Source organism: Hydra vulgaris, chromosome 11 (assembly GCF_038396675.1).
Source record: "Hydra vulgaris chromosome 11, alternate assembly HydraT2T_AEP".
Taxonomy (NCBI): Eukaryota; Metazoa; Cnidaria; class Hydrozoa; order Anthoathecata; family Hydridae; genus Hydra; species Hydra vulgaris.
The window spans coordinates 2,955,057-2,975,056 of record NC_088930.1 but is presented as its reverse complement, the minus strand read 5'-3'; the positions used below and the strand labels follow the sequence as shown (position 1 = coordinate 2,975,056).

The window sequence follows — 20,000 nt, the reverse complement described above, 5'->3', positions numbered from 1 at the left end:
TGAGTGTTGGAAAATCTAGCATGACTATCGTCGACAAATCTTAGATAAGACTTTAGGTCAAGAGGAGGATTTACTGCCATTGCAATTTTGAAAGCGTTTTGTTCATGATGTTGTAAAAATGATTCTGCAAGTACGAAAATGAATAAAAGACCTTTTTGACCAGAATTCTCAAGCTAATGGGTTTTGCTATTCCACAGGAAATAACAACGGTGTAAACAAAGCTCTACGAGTTGTCTTGTCTTAGATATAGTAAGCTTAGTAAAATATTTGTAGGAATCATCTTTATTTAATTGGTCTATAAGAATTAAAGTGGCTTCCTTTAGTGGTATTGATGGATACAAATTTTTTACATCTAATGAAACTTGAACCACGTTTTTGTCTTTATAATTAAAGCAAATTTAACTCCCATGAATTTGCTTTACTAATAAAATCATAAGAATTTTTCAGATGTGTTTGGTTTTTGTTTAGGCAGGTGGTATATTCTTTACTAAGTAGTTCAAAATTCTATAATTAGGAGTGCCGATAGTTGATATAACTATTTTCATAGGGTAGAATTTTTTAGTTTGTGAGCTTTAATGAGACCATACATGCAAGGTTGGATGGGATCACTTGGATATATACTATCATATTCCATTTTTGATGAAAAATGATTCTGCAAGTACGACCATGAATGATAGAAAACTTGAAAATAATGGTCCTTTAGGTCTTTCATTCATGGTCGTACTTGCAGAACCATTTTTACAACATCATGAACAAAACGCTTTGAAAATTGCAATGGCAGTAAATCCTCCTCTTGACATAAAAACCTATGTAAGATTTGTTGATGATAGTCACACTAGATTTTCCAACACTCAAGAAGCAGAGCAATTCCTAATTATCTTAAACAAACAACATCCTGCAATACAATATATGTATTAAGAGAATTTGTATTAATTGATGTTTTCTTACTATATATATATATATATATATATATATATATATATATATATATATATATATATATATATATATATATATATATATATATATATATATATATATATATATAAATATATATATATATATAAATAAATATATATATATGTATATATATATATATATATATATATATATATATATATATATATATATATATATATATATATACATATATATACATATATATTTTATAAAAAATTGCATTAGGTTTGGTTATATATTATTTTAATTATTTTATAGTGATATTTTGGCTAACATAGTATAAGCCATTATCAAACTGAAAAAACCGTTATACAAATTCATAAAATTTAAACGAAATTGATGTCATTGCAATTTAACAGACTTTGATTGTTAAGTTTAACAAAAAATGGTCTCCAATGGCGTGTAATCACTAAATTACCATTGTAGCAATGGTAATTTAGTGATGACAGGCCATTAAAGACCATTTTTTCAGTTTAATAATGGCGATTGCTCTGCGCAAGTGAAACACACCTGTAAATGGCCTCGCAGGAGCAACAAACAGGGTTTGCTAGTTTTGTTACAAGAGTAAAAAGTTGTGCTCGTGTGAAGAACTTGTGAGGGAGAAAATGATAAGTTGATTTTAAAGAAAATATTTTTAGTAAGATTATTTTGCATTTTTTTTAATTTCCAGTTGAACTCTATCATATTATCCGCTTAATCATACCCTAGTTAAGTCAAACCATTTGCCAACTAGTACAGTTTTTTAGGGTCCATTTGACAAAAAACTTGGCTTAAATAAAACTTTTACTTTGAATTACATTAAAATCTATATAATCAAAACTTGCAACACTTCAATGAAAATTCCGAACTTAAATATTAAATACCTAGCGCAATACTTATAAATATCTAGCATAATATTTATAAATATCTTATAAATAAATATCTAGCGTAAAAAATTTATCAAACTAAAACTTCACTTATAGCTTCAATTTCATACAGGTTTGATGACATTCTATTAATTAATGACTATCATACTTAAAATTTAGAAACATCAAAATGTTGAAATATCAAATATTTTTTATCAAGTAAAAGTTAATAAACTAAATATTTTCACTGATATCTTCGAATCGGCTAAGCTTATACTAAAGTCTATTTATTAAAAAAGTTAATGATAAACAAAACTAGTTAAACTTGTTATATATAATAATAAATGAAATGTAATGTAAATAATAGATAAATATAATGATAAATGAAAATATAATGATAAACAAAACTAGTTAAACTTAAATCTATTGAAAAAGTTAATGATAAACATAACAAAAGTACTACTTCATGTCCTGCTGCCTTGTAGGATGCGTCTTTTTAGGCAAAGGCTAGGGAATGCCAACTCCGACTTAAAATATCCCTTGCCTTGGGGCTCTTAGTTAAGTAAAGGCTAAAGATGGTGTCTTGATAAAAATACTCATCTTGGGCAGATGTTAAACACATCTGGCTACTGTCTTGTAAAAATGCCCGCATAGGTAAAGACTTAAGTGGTAAACAGATTCTATCTGTTGACCAGCCTTGCACCTTTTCTTCATATATCAGGCTGGCGCAGATGCATTTTTAATTAATCGCTTCCAGTTTAGGATGTTGAATGATGGATCTTCTTAACTCAATGCATGGGTTTTGCTTGTTTCTCTGTTTTTATGACTAGGCAACTCATTCTTCTATTATCTCCTAATTAGGGTGCAGCTCTGAAACTTAGTTTTATGGTTCTGAGGCCAGAAGGTAGTCAGGTTTCCCGAACTCTGTGGTAGCTCTCAGAGAGGCTGATTCCATCAACAGCTAAAAAAATATCAAAGTATTAACAGTCCAATGTTGCGCATGGATGGTGCCCCTGTTTGTACTTTCGGTGTGCATTGCGGAGGCCACATTTGGAGCCCTTTGTTACGGCTTAGGGTTTATTAATAGTAATAAGGCAGTTGGTTGGACTACTAAACGGTGTTCTCAGTACTATCTATGTTTTGAGTCAAGTTCTTCAACAAATTTAAAAATGAATAAAGTACCAAAAACTATAAAACACAAAAAACCATCATCATCACCAAGTTCTCTAAACCTATTATTCACTAATATTTGTGGTCTTCGAAATAACTTTCCTTCTGTTGAGTCTTATCTCTTGCAAAGATCACAAGACCAACTTGCTCTTTGTGAGACTAATTTGGGTTCAGCTGTCTCATCTTGCGATCTCAGTATTGATGGTTACCTTCCTTTAATTTGTAAAGACTCCAATAGTTACATGCTTGGCCTGGGCATTTACATTTGTAAGAATTCACCCATTTCTCGTGAAACTAGGTTTGAATCCACAGACTATTCTTTCATGTGCTTTCGTTTAGCACTACTTCATTCTATCGTCTTTCTCTTTGTTCTATATCGCTCTCCTTCATCTCAAGTTCAGGTCAAGCCTCACTCTTCTCCATGGTTTTCCTCACATTATGCTGCCGCAATTGCCAATCGAAACTGTTACTTCCATAATAATCAGCAAATCAATTCTCCAGAAAATAGACGTCTGTTTATAACTGCTAGAAACCATTGTAAAAAGGTTTTGTCTAACGCCAAAGCCCGCTATTCTCAGGTCACGAAATCTCCTACTTCATAACAAAAATTAGGCTCTCGTGACATCTGGAGAATCTTTAATAGTATCAGTAGTATAGGCAAATCTGTAACTCCGCCTCTCTTCTATGGTTCAGACTTTGTCACCTCTCCTAAAGATAAAGCTGAATTGTTTGTTAAGAACTTTTCATCAAGATCATCTCTGGATTCCATTTGTTGCATTCTACCTGATATAGCCGTCAAACAGGTTGATCCATTGCTTGACATTTCTATCACTCCAGCTTCTGTATCTAAAGTGATTTCCTGCTTAGACTCTTCTACAGCTTGTGGTCCGGACAATATACCTGTTATAGTCTTGCAGAAGTGTTCTCTGGAGCTGTTACCTATACCTTCAAAACTATTCAAAAAGGGCTTATCAGAGTCTTGTTTTTCAGCCTGATGAAAAGCAGCACCTGTGATCCCTACTATCTAAAAATCTGGTGAGTGATCTGATTCGTCGAACTACTGTCCCATTCGTCTTCTTCCTATCATAAGCAAGGTTTTTGAATCTTTAATTCACAAACACTTAACCTCTTGAATCTTATAGCTTACTTTCTGATCATCAATACGGATTTTGATCTTCTTGTTGATTTGTTCGATCGTATTGTTGATTTGATCGATTGTCTCACTGATTTGTTAATAATAATAGATAATTAACAATAATATATAATAGATAAATAGATATAATAGATAAATAGATAATAGTTAATAATAATAGATAATTAAAAATAGATAATAGGTAATAATAATAGATAATTAACAGATATAATAGATAAATAGATAATAGTTAATAATAATAGATAATTAAAAATAGATAATAGTTAATAATAATAGATAATTAACAGATATTATAAACAAATAGATAAATAGATAATAGATATAATAGAATAATAGATAAATAACAGGTAGGTTTTATCATGCACTAGATTAAGGTGGATAGATTAAGGAAATCGCTCTTGACATTTCTAAAGCTTTTGATAAAGTTTGGCATGCTGGTCTTCTCCATAAGCTTTCTTCTTACGCTGTATCTGTAACATCTTTAAGATTATTGAATCCTTCCTTTCTAATCATAGTATAAAAGTTGTCCTCAATGGACAGCACTCTTCTTCATATTCTGTAACCTCAGGGAATCCTCAATCAAGGTCTATCCTTGTAAAATAATCAAGGTTCTATCTTTGGCCCTATACTCTTTTCAATTTACATTAAAAACCATATATCAAATCCATTGCATAATTAGCATCTGCTAAGGTTGCATATCTTTATCGAGCTTGACATATTCTTACTCCGGATTCTATTCTCTATCTCTATAAATCTCAAATCCGGCCTTGTATGGAGTACTGTTACCATATCTGGGGCGGATCTTCTAATGATGCCCTTTCTCTTTTAGACAAGGTGCAAAAATGCATTGTAAACATAGTTTGACCTGCTCTTGCAAACCAACCTCCAACCATTATCACATTGTTGTAATGTTGCTTCTCTTTCCCTTTGTACCAACTTGTAACATAGCACATAATAATACATAAGAGTTATAATAAGTTGAGAACAGGAAACTTCAAAATATGGAACAATTTAAAATGGATCATATTTGCCTACAGTACATGACATATGACAAAACTTTGTATGACAAAACATCTAAGCAAGAAGCAATTGTTCAGTTTACATTCAAATGTTTTCTAGCAATATTCGCATGTTAAATGTGAAGCCCAAGATTTGTCTTGGTCCCCAACCGACACACCAAAGTATGCCTTGTAGGCCTCGCATGTTATACAACTTTTTCACTCTTGTATTTATGATTTATCCGCACACTTAGCAGAATGAATCAGCTGGATGAAAACAACCTCTTGATGCCATATCAAATAAGTGATTTCTCTTCAACTACGAATAGCTATTCTTTCAATATGCAATAACGCGAATTGGAATCTTGGTTTGAAACACCTGTGCTTTTATACGGTTACCTTTGGAACATTCAAGAACATTCTATAAAGTTCTGAGAGTTTCTCGAAAGTTCTGGAAATTTCTTGAATGTTCTAGAGTGTTTAGGAGAATTGTAGAAACATCTGGACAACTCTAGCAATTCAGGAATATTATAGGAGGAAGCTCGGCATTGAAAGTAAATTGAGAATTTTCTCGAAAACACACGATTTTCCAAACTTCATTGTCCTGGTCACAAAAGTAAATTTTTTCTGGAATAACAGCGATTTCCTTTCTGTTTTAGACCTAACGGGTTAGGAAAACACCCATGTATACATTGAAGAAGATAAGTGCAAGAAAATAAGTGCAAATTGGAAACATTAACTCCTGAATTAGCAATAATACTTGCCACTATTGCAGTATGCTGCCTCACTGGAAGTCCCTCACCTATTGCTATGAGAACTGTTTTCTTTAAAATATTTTTAGGTAAAAGAACAGAGGAAGATTGTTTAAACCTGTTTCATACTCGTAGTCAGAACTTATTAATCATTATGACTATGAATTATCTTTTAGGCTCAGTTATATAAACTATTAAATGCTAAATTAAATTAAATAATAAATAATCCATCATAAAAAACATATTGTAGCAAGTATAATGTGGAAAGTGATAAAATAATAAAATGCAGAAAGTGATGGTAAACAACTTTATTAAATATTGATTTCTTTTACCAATAATTGTCTCAACCAATAGTTGGCCATTAGTCAATAAAAAGTAACTATTATTTAATTATCAAAATTAATTTAGTTACTCAAAACTTATTTAGTATAGTAATAAAAATTTAATAAAATATTTAGAAACATTAAATTAAAAAAATCAGATTATAAACCTAATTTTCCTTATTAAATTTATCTACTAATGACGACATTAGGGTGGGCTTAGAAACAATAACTTTAAAAAACCGCATTTCATTACTTCTAAATGTATTCTACATAATAAAATAATACTGGAAATAAAAAAATTTTGAATAAAAAATATTTAAAGAGTTGCCCCCAAGTCCCTTAAACATTTAAAAGGTCCCTAATATTTTTAAAAAAAAAGGTTTATTAAAAGTATTAAAATGGGGTCAGCAATTTATTGCGTGTTAAGCTATTGGAGGACAGCATCAGGTTGGCAAAAAAAATTTGGCACAAAAGGGTTATCATAAAATATAGAAACGAGATCAGCGATTTTTTGCTGACTTCAAACACTTTAGGGTCGGCATTTAGGTCTGCATTGCTGAATGCTGACCCTAATTCCGATGGTTGTATTGATTGGAAAAAAATAATTCTTATGCCAACTAATACATCACTTTTAATTACTTTTGACTTTCGTCCAACATTTGCATGTTGTCAGAAAGTAAAAATCATTAATTTAGTTAATGATTTTTACTTTCTGACTTAACAAATTAATTCTGCTGGATCATCAGGAAGAGTTCTCTTCTCAGAAAGAGAGCTCTTCCTGATGATCCAGCAATGGTGAAACTTCAAGTAGAAGAAAAAAGTTAGATAAGTGTTTTTTACTAATTTATATATATATATATATACATACATACATACATACATACATACATACATACATACATACATACATACATACATACATACATACATACATACATACATACATACATACATACATACATACATACATACATACATACATACATACATACATACATACATACATACATACATACATACATACATACATAAGTATATATATATATATAAATATATATATATACTTATATATATATATATATATATATATATATATATATATATATATATATATAAATATATATACATACTTATAATATATATATATATATATATATATATATATATATATAAAATTAGAATTAGTCCAACGTAGAGCTACTAAACTTGTTCCACAATTGCGCAACTTGAAATACGAGAAACGATTAGCAAATCTGGGTCTCAGCACATTAGCTGAACGTAGAACAAGAGGAGATGTAATCCAATTTTTTAAAATTTATAAAAAACTAAATGTTGTTAACTGGCAACAGAAGACAAACCAAGCAAGTGCTCTATTATGTGATGGACCTGCAGGTCATCTTCGTGGTGCCAAGCATAAAATTGAACGAGAATTAACGAAAAACACTCAAAGACATAATTTCTTTATAAACCGAGTGGTGTCATCATGGAACACTTTGCCTGCTTCGGTAGTTGCTTCAAATTCAGTTAACGAGTTCAAAAACAATTACGACAAATGGAACCGTTCTCTCTCACGTCGGTCTACTATAGTCGGGTCACGTTAGTTACTCGACTCATAGAAGTCTAACTTCTATTGTAGAATTTTACTATAATAATAATAATAATAATAATATAAACAAAAAAGCTCCAAATAGCTGCTGGACTATTTTTTGGCACTTGTCTGGTAAAAAGCATCATCTACCAGTCATTTTGTCTAACTCATATTTTGTGTGCATCTATTTTATAAATATTTTGGATGTTCCAAAATTATTAGTAAACTCAGTAGAGTATATAAACTTTATTTTTATATACTCTACTGAGTTTACTGAGAAATAGAAATGAAGTTGAACACATAGTTATGTTATAAAGTATGTCACTTTTTGAGGTGATTCATTTTATAAAAGACTTTAAAGTGTTAAAATTTGTGAATCAAGCAGTCTATTTTTTTAAAATAAATAAAACCTTATTTAATATCCTTTGATAATGTAAATAAAATGGATTTACTGTAAACAATCTTTAGAAGTAATTTGTTGCTTAACATAATAAAACAATAAGAAAAAATTCTTTAAAAGCATCTTGCATAATATATAACTGTTTATTAAAAATTTTTAAAAAAGGCTTATATATTATGTACATTATAAAAAATTGTTTTCTTTTTGAATTTTAGTTTTTTAAAAGTTTCTTGAGGATTTTTTAATTTTTTTTATTTTAATCAAGTTTTTTTTAAACGTATTTTTTAAACAAAATAAGATGTGCCTAATCTTAAAAAAAGTAAATTTTTTGTTGGATTTTGTCGAACATATCAGCCAAACCCTAGTATTTGTCAGACAAATTGTCCGGAACAAAAAGGTGCGTTATATCTAGCCCAGCATTAATAATAATAAAAAAAATTTCTGTTTAATATGACACCAGCCATAATCACTTTAAACTTGTATTCATACAAGTTTAAAGTGATTATAATAAAGATTTAAAGTGATTATAATACATGTATTATAAAATTATTAATTACTATTAACAAAATTAAATTTACTTTTGAAAAAGAAAAACTCCTTCTTTCACGATTTTTGAATGGTAAAGATATTTTTGATATTGATCTCTTTTTTCTATTGTTCACATCAACACCAGCTAATTTTCCAATTTTTAATTTCTTCAAAAGATTTTTCAAGCTTTCCAGTCTCATGTGTGTTTCATTTCCATAATCTCTAAAAATTTCATTTATAAAAAACTGTGGTGTGAACACATTTTTAATGCATTTTTTCTTTATCAGCTGCAGAATGATGAATACATTGACGAAATTGGAATTAAATTTATCAAACTCAATATTTGCATTACTTGCAGCTTTTGAAACATCCTCATCATTAAAACACTAATAATAAAGTAGAAGAATTATTAAAACTTTCATCATCATCATCATCATCATCATCATCATCATCATCATCATCATCATCATCATCATCATCATCATCATCATCATCATCATCATCATCATCATCATCATCACCATCATCATCATTATCATCATCATGACCATTATCATTAGCATCATAATAATCACCATCAGCAGCATCAGCATAAACATCAGAAATACCATAATCAGGCAGATAACTTTAGGCTAGGTGAAATCGAGGGGTTTAACCTACCTCATAATAAAAGGAATAATAAAATAATAAAAAAGATAAAAATATTTATATTTATAAAATATAATCTTTTAATACCTTATTGAACATACAAAAGTCATAAAATGTCAATGATGATATTCATGCCCATATCATAAGGAAGGATGGAGGGGGGATGTTGCTGGGCGTGATCAACCCACTTTTTTCTAAATTCTCTTTATTTCACACAAGCTTTATTAAAAAATTTAGCAAGATTTCAAGTTGCTATTCTGAACTACTTTTCTCAAAAGCAACCCCACCTCCTTATAATTTTTATGGTAAAGGCCTGATATTAAACCATTATAGAATACAAAAACATATGAACTGAAAGGTTAAAGTATGACAGGTAATATCAAACCACATGAGAGATCTATTAAAAAAAGTTTTTCTTTTTCTCTCTTTCCTCATTGAATTTTTTTTTAATGTTTATATGAACATATATATATATATATATATATATATATATATATATATATATATATATATATATATATATATATATATATATATATATATATATATATATATATATATATATATATATATATATATATATATATACATATACATATATATATACATATATATATATATATATATATATATATATATATATATATATATATATATATATATATATATATATATATATATATATATATATTATCCAAAGGTGTTAAATAACATAATACTAACTAGAAGGTTCACTCTCATATAGCCTGGCTGAAATGAGGAGAGTAACTTTGTAAACAATACAAATAAAATAAAGAATAAATAAAAACAAACCCAAAGAAAAGCAAAAAATAGAATAAAATATATATAGATATATGAATATATCACTATAATACTAATGGAAAACTATTGTCTCAAATTAAGTGATTTTAAGAAGAAGAATTTAAGTTTTTCTTTTAGATTTTTTTTTATTTAGTTCACAGAAATGGAGAGTATTTAACTTACTTTGTAAGAAATTGCAGTCACTAAAGGTAGAGTTTTTGAAGGGAAAAATATATATATATATATTTGTATATATATTATATATGCATATACATATATATATATATATATATATATATATATATATATATATATATATATATATATATATATATATATATATATATATATATATATATATTTGTATATATATTATATATACATATATATATATATATATATATATATATATATATATATATATATATATATATATATATGTATATATATGTATATATACATATATATATATATATATATATATATATATATATATATATATATATTTATATATATATATATATATATATATATATATATATATATATATATATATATATATATATATATATATATATATGTATATTTTTTATATTATATATTAAATATTTTTATATTAACATATAAAAAATTTTGTTTTTGTATCAATGATTAGCTGTGAGTATTTATAAACACTCACAGCTAATCATAAATTGAATAGCTCATATTGGTATGCAAAATATATTTGATGATGCAATACCTTATAAATAAACATGAGGTGATAGGTTATTAATTAAATAGTTATCAATTTTATTCAGGGATGCGGAGTCCCAAAAGGACTCCGGCTTTATATCTCTACTTTTTCTAAGTCTGTAGTGTTCAGAAGCTCTAAACATGTTTGTTGACTTATTATCAGCTATAATAAAAAAAGTCATGAGATTTAATGACTTGAAACTTATTGTTTTTAAGCCCGGAGTCCTGGAGTCCCGGATTCCTTGCCACCATTATACCTAAGGACTGCGGACTTAAAAAATGATTGTTCCTCTAACCTAAAAGTCTAAATTTTTTTCATATTAGTAGTCCATAAACTTATTTATATTTTTCGAGCTCCTGGATACCAAAAACTAGGATAAAGTTATCTTTTTGTGACTTTCAAATCCGGAGTCCTTTTTGGGACTCCGCATCCCTGATTTTATATATACTGAGAGTTTTATGTCTCTTTTTTTTATGTACTGAGAAACTATGACATAATAGCCTAGAGTGGATATATCCACTCTAGTTGACTTCAATATTGATATTGAAGTCAACTAAAATAACTTTCTCTTCTACTTTTATCACCTTATATTTAAAACATAGACAAAAGTAATTCTGCAAAATAATCTTAACTACTGTCAATGGGGGTGACTATGAACATCAGTACCAAGTTAACTAAAAGGTGAAACAACACATACAATAGAGCTAAATTGTGTGTTATTTTGATCCAGTTGCATTAAATATAATATTTAGAACCTAATTTTAGGCTGCGCAAAACATTTACCTTTTTTGGCTTTTCTTTATCGCATATCAACAGCAAGAGTTACAATGTTCGGGTAGTTAGTTGACTTATCAAGCTATATCTTAAAAGTATCAAAACACTATAAAAGTTGATACACATCAAGTTCAGGTACATATGGTTCTAATGAATTCAAAATTAAGGGTGTGCCTTATCTGAAAACTATCATTTGCTCATTTAAAAATGACATTTTTTTAATCAAGAATTTAAGTTTTTTTTTTATTAATTTAAGGAACTATGCCTTGAAATTAAAAAAGAAAGGAAAATAGCCAAGGTTACAAAACAAAATTGGAGGGTACTACTTGATTCTTTGGACAGTTGACTTTTAGTTAAATATTGTGATAAAAGGAAAATAACAGACTTTATATTTAAAAATAATATGCCTAGTGTGGATTGAGTTCAGTCTTTCATTAAAAGACATTGTTTGACGAAAAGGGTTGCTAACAATGTAAAGCATAGTAGGGCTTTAGCCAATGAAGAAACCCTTAACTGTTATTTTAACAACTTTTACCAAGAGTTAAACGATATTTAAAAAACATTTATAATTATGACAAGACCAATATAACAGATAATTCAGAGTCCAAAGCTGTTATTGTTTGTCGTGGACATGGACACCATATTGAAAACAAACAGGAACATTCAAAGCAATTAACTAGTATAATGTTTGCTAGTAATGCTGTTGGAGAATTTTTGCCACCAATAGTTGTCTATAAAGCAAAGAATCTCTACCAGGGTTGGACTCATAGTGGACCATCTAGAACCGTATACGATATCACCACTAATGGGTGGTTTGATGGTAGAACATTTACCAAGTGGTTCATAAAGATATTCTTGCCTATTGCTGTTTAAAAAACTGAAACAACATTGCTGATTAATGATAATCTGGGTTCACATTTTTCTCCTGAAGTTATTGAAGCCACAATTTAACATGACATTAAGTTTATAACAATGCCACCTAATGCAACTTATCTCTGCCAACCACTAGATGTTACTGTATTTAGAGGATTAAAGCAGTCATGGAGAACTGTAATTTCAAAATGGAGAATAGAAAGTTGTATTAAAGAGGCCATTTCAAAAGAACACATGCCTACGCTTTTAAACAAATTAGTAAACACCTTGCAACCATAACCTTTTATTTCCGGATTTCGAGCAACAGGAATCTACCTTATGAACAAAACAGAGGCGATAAAACATCTTCTTAAAAAAAATAAAGACCCTCATGGTAAAGACACTGTTCTTAACAAATGGTAAAGACACTGTCCTTAACAAATCCGTTTTAGATATTTTAAAGAACAATCTAGGCTTAGGCACAAATCTTACTGCAAAACAAAAAAAACATGCAGTCCAAAGGTTGAACCAGGAAAAAGAGTTCTTTGTTTATGAGTCAATGCCATTACGTTCAACAGAGCAAAATAAAAAAGATAGTGATTGGTACTGTGTTTTCTGTAACAAAAAATTGGTGGAGTTAAGCAACGACATATGGATTCAATGCGACAAATGCAACAAATCTTATTACCTCCAGTATTGTGCCCTTTTCTATGAAAAAGATCAATATAATGACCTTGATATTGAAAAAATTGACTTTATATGCAGCATTGTGACCCATGTATGGACTTTGAGGATAGTGATGGCCTGTTTTTTGTAAGGCAGCTTTGTAAATGTTGTAGTATATAGTAATGTGTTAAAAAAACTAGGTTTTAAACTTAGTATGTAATTTTTTTCACATTAATTAATTTAAAATAAATGACTCTAAAACATATTAAAATACACTTTCTGTTATCTGTTTGATCTATAACAGTGTTCTTTCCCCTTACAATATGCTAGTCTATCCATATTCTAAGAAATAAAAACATTATGTCGTGTTCAAAGTCACCCCGAATCGGCTGTTCATTCTCACCCCGTTTTAAAAATACGAATATGCTCGTATAAAATAAGAAAATTAATGTATTTACTTTAGAATGTTTATCAGGCCTAGAAACAATTCAGGAAGCTGGATAGTATAATGTTCTGTTAAAAGAAAAAAAAGTAGCGATAAGACTAACTGTTTTGTTATGATGCAAAAATGTTTAAAAAGCGTTCATTGTCACCCCCGTTGACGGTACTACACTTCCGTTATCAAATTTGTTAACAAAAGCATTGAAAAAAAAAACAAGTTTTAACTACTATACAACAAATCTGCTAATGCGTTTTAATGAAAACTTACCTCTTTATTGTTAAGATATACCCCCAATGTTGAATTGATGTCTCGAAGTATATTTTTTATATAGTATTTATCAATCACATAAACGCCATACTTTTTTCTTAATTCCTTGTCATATGACGAAACATTTAAAACAACGGAACGGAATTTTTTGCACTCGACACTACTTTTTGATACTGAAGTTAATAAGTAAATGCAAGCGCTGAGAACTTCCATGAATTCTGGATTAGTCAAGTTTTGATTATAATAACTTTTATTAAAAAGCTGCATAAAATCTTCATACGTATAACACTATGAAAAAAGTTACTATATAAAAACTGAAAAAGCCAAAGTTTAAAAATAAAATTTTATACATACCAAGTTACAAAACTCAGACTTTTCATTTTCGCTGCAATTTCTAAAGTTGAGTTTGGTCAAAAGATTGCTGACATCTTTAGGAGTAAAAATGCCTTTTATATCAAGGGTTAAATCAATTGAAATCTCATTTATAAAGATTTCTAGCTCATTTTTTTGATTCTCAGGGTATTTAGCGTGTGTTGATACGATTAAAGCAATCCATATCCAAATGGCCATTTTCGAACGTAACTACAAAAAAATAAAAATAAGTAAAAATTGCGTAAGCTTTTGCACACGACCGCAAATCACTTGATTTGAATCATATTCAATAGCCAAATAACAACTTTGTAAAAGACAAATGTGTACTCAGTTAATTATGCAGTTAGCTTTGCATAAATTATTGAATATGTAAACTGGATTCTAATTATGCAATAAAACTACAAAAAGTATTTATCATTTTACTGTAATAAATTGCCTTGTTTACAATCATTTGTTATTACAAACTTGAATAAATAAATCATCATCATTTTATTGCAATTTTTGTTTAATCTGCAATGCATCAGTCATTGGGATCTTTTGAAGAGCAAATCTTTTTTTTTTTTTTTTTGTAGTTATTCTAGGTGCTCCCAGAAGCCCTTACGGTCTTATCACAGAACACCGTGGGAAAGCATTTAACAAGAAATTCACGCCTCCTTCCGTACTAATGTCGCTTATTTGGCTAGAGCTGGCATCGAGCCTCGGACCTCTGGTTTCTGAACCAGAACTGTAATCACTGCGCCACGGCTGCTTGAATCTTATTTCATAGATGTAAGTGTTTATGAATTACGATTCTAAATTTAATTTAGATTACCCTAATATAAAATATTTTTATAATTTTTTTTTTTTAAAAAGAAATTTTTTTATTAACATAAAAAAAAATTTCGAAGAGTTTATAATAACATTATATATATATATATATATATATATATATATATATATATATATATATATATATATATATATATATATATATATATATATATATATATATATATATATATATATATATATATATATATATATATATATATATATATATATATATATATCGACGGTGCAAGGGAAAAACAGGGAATGTCAGTTTTTGAAAATATTGAGATTTTTTTATTAACGTGTTTTGAAGCAAATAAATAAAAATTAATGGTCTAATTTAGTGATAAGGAAGGGAAAAAAATAACGTACGGGAAGACTCTGAAAACTAAATTTTGTTAATTTCGGTTTGCGAAAAACTGACATCCCCTGTTATTACCTTGCACCCTGCATATACACACTTATATGTGTGTGGGTGTGTATGTATGTCCGTGCGCGCGTGTAATTAAAAAAAGTTCTCATTTGTAGACTGATTTGACAAGTAAATTAAACAAGTTTTTAGTTAATATTTAGTGGGTTTGTATTGCCATACGGAAAAGGTGAAACACAGTTGAAAAGAAAAGAGGATAATATATTATTCCATAATATATTATTCCATAATATACTATTTCATAATATATTAATCCATAAATGTAAAAATAAATAAAATTAATATTGGGCTACTTTCCTAGATGTGTTTTCAGAAAATAACAACGTAAAAAGTAGTTCAAAAAGATGGTCGAACTAAGTTTCTAATAAAATATAAATTAAAAATTTTTTTGTATAAATTTATATAAAACAATGATTTTTATAAAACTTTTAAAAAACGTTTTATGTAAGAAATATTTTTTTGCCTTGAAGTTTATTTTTAAAAAATAAAAGTTTTTTATGTTTTTAATTAAGATCTAGAGGGTAATCTAAAAAAAATAATAAAACAACAATAAGTAATAACTAGCAATTATTCCGGATTATTTGTTCAAATGTATTGAAGTTTTTAGTTTTTTTAGTGCACATTTTTAGTGCACTCACATTGCGTTTTGTTTTTGCTACCAATTTAATTTGTTTTTGCTACCTATTTAAACTTCTGTCAACTTAAAAAGTCAGAAACTTTTAACGACGCTGTTATAAAACGGTATTATTCTTGGTGAGAAGCCTTTGAATTTCTAATGATGCGTGTGGAGTTTTAAAATTTTAATTTTTTCCACTTCAAATATGCCTCTAAAGAAAAGACTTTTAAAGTTTCAAAGCATTATTTATTTTAACCTAGGCGATTCATATTTTTACGCTGCTCCACTTGCGCTTTGTAATAAACTCATATAGTTTGAATCACGAGTATTTTTGGACTGTCTTTTGCATTGGAAAAAAGTTGTGTTAATACTGCAAAATGTAAACAACAGTACAAGGTTTAAGTATGGTTGAATCATTTTGAAATCATGTTTTTTTTTACAAAATACTTCTTTCTTATAATAAATCACATGATGTGATCTACTGATGTGATTCACATCACCTTAATAGCTTGTGAGGAAGTTGTTGTAGAAGCTACCAATGAAGTTGTTGTAATAACATTACAACAACTTCATTGGTAAAGTTGTTATATTATTTAAATTTTATTACTTTTCAACGCTTAGTAAAAGTATTGCAAAAACAATTTTTTAAAACAGACTGTCTAAAAAATAAAAAAGATAAAATCATTTCAAATAATTTTCATAGATTGTTTTTTTGCTGTTTTTAAATTTTTTTTTTTTTTTTTTACAAAGCTTTTGAGCCTCTTAGCGTTGTTTTTTGTTTTCGTGTTTTCTTTTTTTTTTTGTATTGTTTTGTTTTGTTATTTTTGTTGTCGCGCTGTTTGCTCATGTTTTTTTTTCTCAATGAAAGCTTAATAAAACATTAATCATATTCATATACATTTTTTTAGTATTTACTAAGATTTTAAAAACAGTTGATATTATTGAACAGTTTATAAGACAAGCTCAAAAAACTAAGATAAATAAACAAGAATTGTTTAGCTACCTAACGTAATACGTTGGAGCGAGTTCAGAAAAATGCACGAATTTTGCTATTTAATAAAAAGTGTAAATTTTTTAAGCACTACCAAAATGTTATATATATATATATATATATATATATATATATATATATATATATATATATATATATATATATATATATATATATATATATATATATATATATATATATATATATATATATATGTATATATATATATATATATATATATTTATATCATATGTTAAAATCAATTTTTCAATGGCGGGATGAACTTTTTTCAAAAGATATGCAAATAATAGTTCATTTCGTGCTTTTTAGGTAAAAGTTCATCAAACTACAGTACAGGAGTAAGAGGTTGAAAAAAAGTCATAACTCTAATATATATATATACATATATATATATATATATATATACATATATATATATATATATATATATATATATATATATATATATATATATATATATATATATATATATATATATATATATATATATATCCTTATCTCGTAGTTGAAAAAGACTTTTAATGTAAAAAAGTCTCTTTTAACAACAATTTTGTTATCTCGACAATTAAGCTTCATTTTATTGTCGTCGAAAAGTTAAAACGATTAAATCAATGCGGAAGTACATTAAGTTTTATCCTTCTTTAAAAAACTGCAATAATAATGAAATCAGATTTTGCCGTAAATTTGATTTACACTGCCCCCCATTAAAAGAACAACAATTGTATTTATCAAAAAGCTTATTTAGATACAGGGTTATTAGTAACTTGATTTTTAATAACAAAAAATCAACTTTGTTGCAACATTTAAGTGTTTATTTTTATGTTAGTTTGCTTTTATGTTAGCAATCTCAACAATGGGCCAAAGTCAATTTCATTACTCAATTTCTGCTCAAAGGGCAGTATGGTAAGATTTTTTAAACGCAGATTACTTTGGGGCAGTATGGTAAGATTTTTTAAACGCAGGGTACTCATTATAGGTAAGTTTTTATAACTGTTATTGTAATGAAATACTTTACTTGCATTTAGCCACGTTTTGAGAAATTGTGAAAAAAAACTCGTTGTAGTATAAACAATATTAGGAATTGAATTTTCAAGACTGTAATTTAGAATAAACTACAAACGTTCCATCATCAATGTTTTTGCTTTGTCTTGTGATACGACAATAGAAATAAAACTTTTAAGTTTTTTTTTTAAAGAGGAACTCGGTGAAGAGGACTGTTTTATTAATTTTATCATGGTTATGACTCAGAAATTGAGGTTCGTTTTTATCATTCAAAAGATTTAATGAAATATTTTCATAAATTATTTACATTTTTCAGCAAAAACATTGAGCTTTTTAAAAATTGTATTGATTTTTTGGATCACTTTGTTAAAGGACAAAGGCATTTTTCTTTTCAGCTCATTTTTCATATGATAATGAAGCATCAAGTGGTTCTTACTCAGCCATCTTTTTTTTTTCTTCTACATTGACAATAAATTTACTCAGATTGTTAAAAATTTTTGTAAACAACTGGTTTATTTTATAATTGATCTCTATTCTCTGTTAAAAATAAATTAACGGCTAGCTTGATATAACGTTGTCGTATATATATTCAATCCTCTTGTTTAGAGGCAGATCTGGATAGAATTTATTTCGTGAAAGACTGACATTCACAATCCGAGAAATCAATTTAAATATATTTTCAAATAAGTTATAACATTTCAAGGAAATTTACAATAGTACAAGTACTAATATAAAGTAAATACCTAAATATACATACACTACACAACATAGTCAATGATGAAAATAGTAATAATAACTGATATCAATAATACTAATTATAATAATAATGACAATAAATAAACAACAATGATAATAAAAATAATAATAAAAATAGTAACAAAATGATAAGAATTATAATAAAAAGAGAATTTCATTTATAAGGACAATAATAGCAGCAACAAAAATTTAGTAAATAATGACAGCAACAACAAAGATTTAGTACGAAGTAGAGAATGGTTGAATGAAAAGAGATAAATAAATAGATAGATAAATAAAGAATGCCAAAATATTGGTACTAATATTAATAATATTAAAATGAAAAAAGTTTAAAAATGGCAGATAAAGCGTGTACACGAAATAAATGTGAAAGTAGAAAAACAACTAAAAAAAAGTACTCCTCAATTTTTATTTTGAACCAAGTAATAATTTTAATACAATAATATAAGAAGATCAAACATTAAAAAAAAAATTAACTATTCCTGTAGGAATCTAATATAATTTCGAGCTTTTGCTTTAGTGGTACCCATAAGCTTGCGCACAGAATAAGAATCAAAACTATTTGATGCTTTTTTAAATAATATTTTAACACCTTTAATGTTTCTGCAAAGTTTTTTTGTTTTTTTCATATTTCTTTTCATAATAGCCCAGTACTTTTCAATAACTCTCAGTTCTGGGCAGTTAGAAGGATTTTCTGTTTTTGGCACAAATTTCACATTATTCTTTTTATACCATTCCATAGCTAGTTTACAATGATGAATTGAAGCTAAATCAGGCCAGAACACAGGTCTGTTATTGTGTGATTTAATGAGAGGTAAAAGGCGTTTTTGTAAATATTCTTTATCATATATTTGACCAGAAAGTGTGGACTGAAAAATATAAGGTGCTAATTTTTTGCCACAACTGCAAATAGCTTGCCAAATCAAAGCTTTCTTGGCAAACTTGTCATGTTTTGTGTATTTAAATTACCAAATAAACAGCACCAGGAATTTTTTGATGATTGTACTTGATATAAGTTTCATTGTCTTCAATAATACAGAAATTTTTAGAAATAAAATTGTCATGCAACTTTCTGCCGCGGATTCTTGCACTTTTTTGTTGA

At 27.6% G+C, this 20,000-nt stretch overlaps 1 protein-coding gene across 2 annotated transcripts in view; it reads right to left on the bottom strand.

The window, feature by feature from the left end:
• The window catches only part of LOC136087340 (zinc transporter ZIP12-like), a 93,085-nt gene extending 78,511 nt beyond the window's left edge, over positions 1 to 14,574 (bottom strand). Inside the window, exons 1-3 of one of the 2 annotated variants that reach the window (XM_065809810.1) lie at positions 14,255 to 14,574; positions 13,901 to 14,188; positions 8,768 to 9,103 (exon numbers count right to left, since the gene is read on the bottom strand). In XM_065809810.1, the coding sequence (XP_065665882.1) occupies positions 8,768 to 9,103; positions 13,901 to 14,188; positions 14,255 to 14,470 (840 nt within the window). In that variant the 5' untranslated portion in view covers positions 14,471 to 14,574. The remainder of the gene's footprint in view (positions 1 to 8,767; positions 9,104 to 13,900; positions 14,189 to 14,254) is intronic. The other variant, XM_065809811.1, reaches the window with a different exon arrangement.
• Positions 14,575 to 20,000: the final 5,426 nt, after the last annotated feature.